Source organism: Helicoverpa armigera, chromosome 15, assembly GCF_030705265.1.
Source record: "Helicoverpa armigera isolate CAAS_96S chromosome 15, ASM3070526v1, whole genome shotgun sequence".
Classification (NCBI taxonomy): domain Eukaryota; kingdom Metazoa; phylum Arthropoda; class Insecta; order Lepidoptera; family Noctuidae; genus Helicoverpa; species Helicoverpa armigera.
The window spans coordinates 9,403,792-9,413,134 of record NC_087134.1 but is presented as its reverse complement, the minus strand read 5'-3'; the positions used below and the strand labels follow the sequence as shown (position 1 = coordinate 9,413,134).

Sequence of the window (9,343 nt, the reverse complement as noted above, 5' to 3'; positions counted from 1 at the left end):
ATGCCAAGGCCCTATAATTTTACCACGTGACGAAATAATAATAAAAAAATACGCCTAATAATTTTGTGTTTAGTGACAGCAACAATTAGAGGATTGTCACGCTGTCTGTCTGTCACGTACCCACGAACATCTAAATGGTCATTATGGGTTTGTGGGTGGTATAAATATCATTTGTTTTTTTGGGATTGTCACACATCTCAATTGAGTCCTGGTGAGGATACAACGACAGAGATGAAGTGGCTTTTGGTAGGTGTTAAATAATAATTTCACTTGAAATCCATTTCAATATAGAAAAAGTTTTAATCAATAAAGTAAATAATGGAAAGTAAAGATACTTTTCAATTAGATCATACACACTACATTTTGTTTTAAAGTGAAAAAAAATTCTGGTGTACGTTTTTGTGTCCTGCAGTGTATAGTGTAATGAGATCGAAATAAACGAAAGTGCTTAACTCCGACAGTGACAATACGTAGCGACAATAATCTGTCATTAAGGATTGATACAGTAATGTATCTTCATTGTGTCTTCATCTCACACAATAGGATACATTTATTAGTACAGAATAGTGTCTGAGACTATCCGATTATTGAGGCCGGGTGATTTCTTAGTCTAGTTATGTGGAACAACTAGATCATCCATATAATTATCTTAATGTTATTTTCTTTGTATTTTTCAGATAACCCTGGCCATCGGCCTAGCAGCTGCTGATAAACTGGATCGCACCTACCTTCCACCACCAGGTGCACAATTCTCTGGAGGCATCCTGGGAAGTCATGATGCTCCATTGGAACCACCTCATTTACAACCAGGATTAGAAACTGCCGTAACTGGAGGGCCGCTAGGACCTCAAACCAATATTGGAATAAATGGAGAACCTGTAAACTTTGGGGATAAGATTCCTAAAGTTCCAGTTAACTACAGCCCAGATAAGTTTCCGACAACAACAACTTCTTACGCATTCTCGCAGACAACAACCTACCCGCCTACTGAAGGTTTTGAAACTACACCTTTGCCTATCAATCCCGTCACTGGATTACCAATTCAGGGCAACATCCCGTTTGGACCTCAAGGACAGCAGAATATTCAGAATCTACCAGGCTATGCTATCAATCAAGCACCAACCTATGGGCCCACTGTTCAGCCAGTGTTTGTTCCTGGCACCAACAATCAGTTAGCTAACCAGCCAATAAGTCAATATCCGGGACAAAATATAATCACACCGGGAGGTGTCGCTCAAATACCTGGAAAAGGGTATCAGACGTATGATGTTAACCAGGGTCAGGTACAATATCCCGGACAGGGTATAGCAGAACAGCAAGGAACTCAATACACTGGTGCTCCTGATATCAATCAAAGCCTTAATCAATACCCAGGACAAAATGGGGTCTATGGACTTGGAAGCATTCCTGGAGCCACTCAAGGGTCGGTTCAATATCCTACCCAACAGACTTATACAGGTCAGCCTGGATTCACTTCAACAACTGCTGCTCCTACTAATCTGCAAACTGGTGGCAACCAATATGGTACCATAGTTAATCCTGATGGTTCTCAAGGAACTTATTCGGGCCAGCCGATAAATGTTCAAAACTTGGGAGAAATACAAACTACTCAATCTCCTTTCCCAAACCAAGAACAACTCAATATTGGCAGTAATCCATCATATCCTACTAACAATCAAAATTATGATGTATCTGGATCAACGCCTTCAACCATTCCTTCTAATTACTACAACGGTGTCTCTAGCACAACTGCTCTGCTAGAAGTACCATCATCTACTTCAGCCTATCCTATCCGTCGAGTTTATCGCCCAGAAAGACCACAAGCTGCTGCTGATAGGAACGCTGTGATTCTTAACTATGAGAATATACGAACTCCGAATGGCTACTCATATAGTTTTGATACCTCGAATGGAATACATGCCGATGAAAGCGGTATTGTAGATAATGGAACTAAAGCTCAAGGATCGTATTCATACATTGGTGATGATGGAAAAGAATATAGTGTTATCTACACGGCTGATGAGAACGGTTTCCAGCCTCGCGGTGATCATCTGCCTACCCCTCCTCCTATTCCTGAAGCCATTCAGAAGGTTATTGAACAAGCTGCTAAAGATAAACTCGCCGGAATATTTGACGATGGTAAGTAAATAAACTTTTATTTTCTCATGAGAAATATTATGTACGACTGCTAGTGAAGTAAAAGCAAATCCATATAATTAATCAATTATTCTAATGCATTGTTACAAATTGTACAATTGTACTTTAGATTATGATCTGATAGTGCAAGAAGTGCAATCTAGTCTATTGTTGAGAAGTTCAGTATTAAATGTAATCGTAATTATGTCTTCTAATAAAATTAACTTTATTTCAGGATCGTATGATGAAGCTAAATACGGTGACAATAAATTTCAAGGACCTGCATACCGCCGCCGGCCACAAAATCAAAAACACAAGGGCAGATTTGACAGCAAACATCCCAAAGGTGGACAAAAGGATCCTGCAGTAATCAAACCTATCGTAGGAATAGTGGACGAAGAATATGATGAAATTATTCCTCAAGATCAATTGAACAGCAACGGTCTGATCACTGATAGCAGAAAAAGCTCAAACGGAAAGTTACCGACAGGTATGATAAATGATGGCTCTTCAAACAGAGGCACTAGCAAAAATAATGTCCAGGTAACTGAGCCAACCAAAACAATTTTAGGTAACGGTGATGTATTACTAGGAAGTGTAGATGAATATGGAAGGCCAGGAACTAAACTTGACAACTATGGTATTAAAAAACAAGGATCTACCGGACGTCCTCAATTATCAAATGGGGATATTGTGCCCGTAGATGCAAATGGAAATACCGACCAAAGTAATATTTTTGGAATGAAAAATCGACAAGATGTTACCAACACAAAGTACCCTGGAGCTCACGTAGATATCAGTGGAAAGCCTATACCTGGCAGTCTTGGTGATGATAAAAGGCAGGACACTAATCTTAATAATCCTGGGTTTTCTGATGGGCAGTCTCAGTATGCCAGCAGTACTGCCACTACGCCGATAGTTACCGATACAAACCAAATAAGGACACAAAAGATAAAAGACGATAAAACACCTGGTTCTGAAAGAACTGAATATAGTCAGAATCGAAACAACTTACCACAGACTTCAACATCATCTCAAAGAAACAACGAAACTCCTTCGATCTCAGATTATATTAACAATGCTGATAACGGACTAGTAAGAAACCAACAACAAACTCAACAAGATGACAATGGGTACTATTACCAGCAACCAAACACCAAATTTGAACAGAACACCTTCCCAACACGATTCAATCCTCAAGAAATATCTTCAACTAGGAAACCAGATCAAGGTAGAAATCAATATGTACAAGGAACCACTCGTAGACCGTTTATAACTCCAAATGTTTACGATAAAAATGAGAATATCATTAATGAGTCTCCCCAGACCAGTACACAATCTACGAGCCGAAGACCATTCATGACCATAAGAGTCACCTCACCTGCAGGAAATTCTTACACTGACTACGATGATGGTCAAGATTATGTAACCGATCAAGATATTGGTGATGACAGGATTTATTCCGATAAAACACTTCCTCAAAAGAGTGGAACTACTGCTAGACCTTCAATTTATCAATCAACTCAAACATCTAGGCCACAATTCGTTACAGGTGATCAAAGCAAACGTGTCAATCAAAAAGGTTATGTAACTCCAGGACAAAGGACTGAATATTCAGAAACTGTAACGCCAGGGTATTCTTACGAGTCGACCACACCAATGTTTGCTCAAAATTCTCGATTTGGAACCACTCAAACTCCCCGAAGAATGAAACCTCAACAAAATGGTTCATTGGCTAAAGTTATTGAATCTACTTTTGGTGTCATGAGGCCTGTTAGTACTCAATCTCCAACACAAAGGAGGCCTTCGGACTTTGAATATAAGACTTCAAATGTAGGGTCTGGTTACCCAACAACTCCTTCTACTCCTGGTTACAATTTGGCGTCTACAAACCCTGGAGCGACCTCGCCTCAGAACTACTACTCTTCTACATTTAGGCCTTCTCAAGAATACTCTACTACATCAGTTCTACCACCAACATCTGAATTCACAAGGTACAATAACAACCAAGGTTATGGCCCGTCTTCTCCTTCGTCATTGAAACCTTCGCAAAATGATGGTGGCTTCAATACTGGCTATCATTATGGACCTCCTAAATCTGATCTTTCTACCGGGTTATTAAATCCTGCCCCATCTCAAATTCCTGGAGTAGCTCCAACACAGTCAAATGGTAATTACCAATCTTCTTACCAACAAGGTCCCGGAGGCTTTCCGAGTACTACTACAGCATTCCCAACAACTGGAAGTCAAGGGACTTTCATTCCATCTCAACCTGGAACTACTGCAACTAAGTCTTCACCATACGGTCCTTACCAAGGACAGTACCAAAATGGTCCTTCAACGCCAGGTTATTCTACTAATATAATATCTTCTACACCTGGCAATAAACCTGTTTTCCAATATCCTGGATCTGGAATATCTAATCTTCAAGGCACCACTGGTCCTGAATATGGACCTTCAAGACAGTCTTACCCCTCTTCTGAATCACCTTCAAATATAGGCACTACTCCAGAATCCTTCGTGCCATCGAGAACATCTGCACCAGTTCAAGATTACTCAACTACCTATCGCCCTGGTTTCCAAACTACTAAAGATAACTTTGTAGGCGGTCCTACAGTAGATGGCTTCGGCAGACCAATTACAACTGACCAAGGTGATTCTTATCCTGGATTGTCACAGACTACACAAGGACCAAGTACAGTAAGACCTATTTATGGAGGTACTGGATCGACCTCATATCCTGAAACTTATGTTAAGTCTACGGTTATTGGAGAAGACTTCAGTGGACCGAAACAGCAGCAAAGATTCGACCCTAAGACAGGTTATCATTATTAATGATTGATGTAAATTGAAGATATTTATTTTTGTTATATTTGAGCAATGTTGAAAAGGAATAAAGAGTTTTGAACTTAACATTATAAAGTTTTATTTTCAATAATCAATGGGCTATTGAAACTTACAACTAACCAATCGCTATTAAGACTATCTTTTTATTTTATGAGTTTATAAATAAAACAAAGTTCATACTTAAAAATAAAACGGTGATTGATCATCTTCATTCAACTGTACCGGCGTACACTTGACACACCTGTTTTGGTCAAAATTATGATAAATGTATGTTACAAAATTACACATAAACACCATCATTAGCGATGATACACAAAAATCAAATCAAGGAAAGATTCATTCAATTTCCTATATCATTACCGCTTCACACACATGCAGGTAATTACTTTACAGTAAATGTCAAGACCAATAAGAAATCTAGATCATTTAATACCCACACGTAGACTGATTAAACTGCATGCATTTAAAACCAATTTAATTTGCATAAAAATACAGTTATAATTGCACAATTATTGTTTTTTTAATCAAACAAGTCACGTTTAAAGGATGCCGCGATGTAGCTTTATAAACACACAAATGTATTAAATAAGTGGCTTCTATAATAAGACATATTTCAGAACTATGAGAAAATTGTTAACTTGAAAAAGCTCTGTCTTAAGAAAATATGTACAAAGTTATGATTACACAAACAGGTAAAGCTCCATCTACACATTAGCTTTGAAAGTCAATGATTCATAATGCGAGGCTGCGTACGAGTCGCACTCACACATGCAAATTAGCTATGTGTTGCGCCTAAAGAAATATAGAGGGCGCGTTCTTAAGTGACTTTGAAATAAAAATCTTTTGCTTTTGGCAAAAAAAAACCTTCAAATTCAAAATCTTTACTAAGAACTAAGTGTATCAAAGTTGAGGGTCTTATAACTAGGTACGTTCTTAGAACTTGGTGAAAATGTTTTTCAGTTTATCTGACCTGATATTGAATGTAATACTTTTAAAGATAGTTCTAATTACTTCTGCTCTTGTTGTTGTGGAGTTCTTTCTAGTTAAACTGAATTTTCAGTGGAGTTCCAGAGTTTTGAATCTTACGACCTACGACCCGACCCGACGAAAGGTTAACTGTAACTCTTTGTAAGAAACGTTCTCAAAAATTCTAGCTGCTCACTATTTGTCACGACTGCCATTCTAACTGAAATGGTGTAACACATATCATTAAAGCATAATTACAGTAAATGATAAACTTGATAATTTAGCAACAAATCTATTGTTCTAAATAATCTAGTGAATAAATTGATCATCACGGACATATCTGATGTGGTATCGTGAGAAAACCTACACGTTTACAAACTTATAGCAGTCGTGTGTGATTATGACGAAAGCACTAATGTGGGCCTAGATTGAAGTAATGAATGTAATCATAAGTCACGTGAGCAATTGTTAAATTGTACTATACTACATACAATTAAATAATGAAAAATTTGGTGAAAATAGATGGAAGAATGATAAAAAATGCTTCAAACCCGTTCTATTTGCCTGAAAAATACAATTATTTCACAAAGCATTTTTGAAGAAGAATATTCTTGATGATCCTATTTAAGAGCATTTTCTTATTTATTTTTATTTACCTTCTGCTTAAATAGGTGCTAACGTTTCGATTACAATAGTCCGTTTGTCTTAGGCATCTTGTCTGGTCTAGGATACGTTTAGTGGTGCTTGCGCAGTGATGGACTGTTTACTCAAACAAGGCTCTCCCTCGTCTGGCTAAGCTTTCACTGATATCTTCTATTTCATTGTTACTTTATGTTGAAACTTCTTTTTGTTCAATGATGGACGCAACGCAGCCTCTGGTCCAATTATTTGTTAATGCTAATACAATGCTCAATGACTCAGTAAATATTTATTAGGCAAATCAAAATCTTAGTCTTCGATAAAGGCATATACATTTTTTTGGATTCCTATTCAAGTCTCACAATGCAGTTTACAGGCACATAAATTTCAAGAGAAATATTAATGTCAAATACTGCATACGTCTTACCCGTATCAATGCAGTATTGTTTAATGATCTAACATTGAAAGCTAGCATTCAAAACCAATAAATCAATACAAATACTGAAAGCTTCAACAAAATCATGAACATTAATGTCTTACCGGATAACGATAGAGAGGATTCTAAGAAAACAGATTATAACAATTATCCTATTCCTAGAATTGATGGAGTAATAAAAGCCTATTAAAATAACGATTGCCTAATAACTAATAACGTTCAAATAATGTTGTTTAATGAACTCGCATCTTTTGATCCTACTAATGTTATTAATGCGAAAGTTTGTATGTATGGATGGATGTTTGTTCCTCATTCACTCAAAAACGACTAATGGATTTTGATGAAACTTGGCAGTGGTGTATGTAGCTTATGTATCAGAATAGCGCTTAGGCTCCTTTTCATCCATGTGCTGAAAGCTGTTCCTTCGTGAAGCAGGTGAAACCACGAGCAGAAGCTAGTTTGATATAATGGTAGTTACTGTATGCTATAGTTTTTTATTCGTGTTCGTTTTTGTTGGTCGATAATGGCTTCGGGTCATTTTGGATCCGGTTGCTTTTATTTTGATCTCAAGGTTAAAGATGGGTTATGTTTTGTTTAAGGGCCTTCTTAAAGCTTTTTATTGAGAACAAAGTTGTCTTTTGTTAACGTATTAATCTGTGTTTTTGCTTTTATTATTTCATATTTCTTATTGCTCTTGTTAATTTTGCTGTGTTAGATTCAGTTTTATTAATTTCTTTCATATTGTAGGAGATATTGTATGCAACTATCTGAATATAAATATTATACGGCTGGTTTTACATTTAAGGACTTTTCAGTTAACAAATGATAATTACTGGTTTGGTAATTTATTATTCTATGCTTTATTATTTTATACAATTAATATTTTCGTATACGTGCTACAACATGAGAAATGATCTATCCTCCCATATCATTAATTAAAACAAACATACATGTTCTCAAGCTTCACACAGACATTACAAACTCAGACCTACATTAATTAATCAAAAAGCTGTAAACAATATTCTAGATGCAGACGCTACTAATCCTGATCGCATTAGTCACAAATAAATCAACGGACATAATAATTTCAAGCAGAAAGGTCACAAAGTCACTATAGACACTGACAGGTTGGCAGTTGAACGCCCACAAAGTCAATTAAGGCACAATCCACCATCGCGTGGGTTAGGCAAAGGATATGACAAATAAATAATAGACTACTGAATAATTTTAGTCTTTATGTACTGAATATCTGTGTTTAAAATGATGATGATAATGAAGACCTTATTGTGAATGTTGGTAATAATTTTAGAATGTAGTAACAGTTGGATGACAAAACTTTAGTGAGTGATGTGGTATTTGAAACTCAACTAGGTGTAGCTAATTTTGATACGATCACCACGATAAGTAGACGAGTATTATTATATTTATTGCGGGAAGCTCGACATATAATAATTAGGTATAACGTTTTCCTAATTTTTTTGAGATAGAAAGCTGTTCTTCTCCATGACATAAGCAAAAGGTTTGTTATTAATGTAACAGGCCCTAGGGTATACTGTATTGCTAAACCGAAGTAGCAGCTAAGAATATTAGTGAAACGTGCCCTCCCTGACAAGAGCGTGTGACACCAAGCAAATGCTTTGCAAAAACCCAGACTTCGTTCATAGCAGTCGTGAGACCAAAACTATAACATAACAAACTATAATCGAATAAAAATTTTATGTTCAATAGCTGCACTTAGGATAGCAAGAGGATGATGAACACCTGCACTGATTACTAAGCAACAAAGTGAATGTAGACCATGCCCAACAAATTCTTAGAAAACGAACACTTTTAATCTTGAACTAACATTAAAACTTGAATTCTATGCATCAAGACCTACCGGCGATCCTTTCATTTCATCTGATGTAAGTCACGTCGGATCGTGTTGTACAATATCAATTCCGTATCGTGTAGCCGCACCCTATACTGAGTTCTCTTCACATTGGCATGCCTATTATTTCTCGGATATAAATATATGTTGGAACATTTGGATTGACACATCGTGATGTGGATGAAGCTTCTTTACTGCGGATTTCTATAAGCTATCTATCGATTGTTTTGCGAAGATTGAATTTTAACGTCATCGTCCAAAAAATCATGACGTCTTTCATTATCTACCGTTGGATGATGGAGATAGATCTTGCAATGACGATTGTCGTGATTCGTTGAATGGAAAATTAGAGCAAGCAGCTTATAAAAAGCCTTAAATAAGAAGTTAGCCGACCTCCTAAAACCTCGCCTAAACCTAGACGAGGTTTATAGATAGAAGCAGGCGAGGTC

The 9,343-nt window shown here is 36.8% G+C and overlaps 1 protein-coding gene across 1 annotated transcript; it reads left to right on the top strand.

Annotated features, from left to right (window-relative positions):
- The first annotated feature begins 231 nt into the window (after window positions 1–231).
- Window positions 232–5,008, top strand: LOC135117871 (uncharacterized). Its single transcript, XM_064038272.1, has 3 exons — window positions 232–246; window positions 678–2,139; window positions 2,372–5,008. Exons 1-3 carry the CDS (start codon window positions 232–234, stop codon window positions 4,969–4,971), a joined length of 4,077 nt encoding a protein of 1,358 aa, XP_063894342.1. The 3' UTR covers window positions 4,972–5,008.
- The last annotated feature ends 4,335 nt before the right edge of the window (window positions 5,009–9,343 follow it).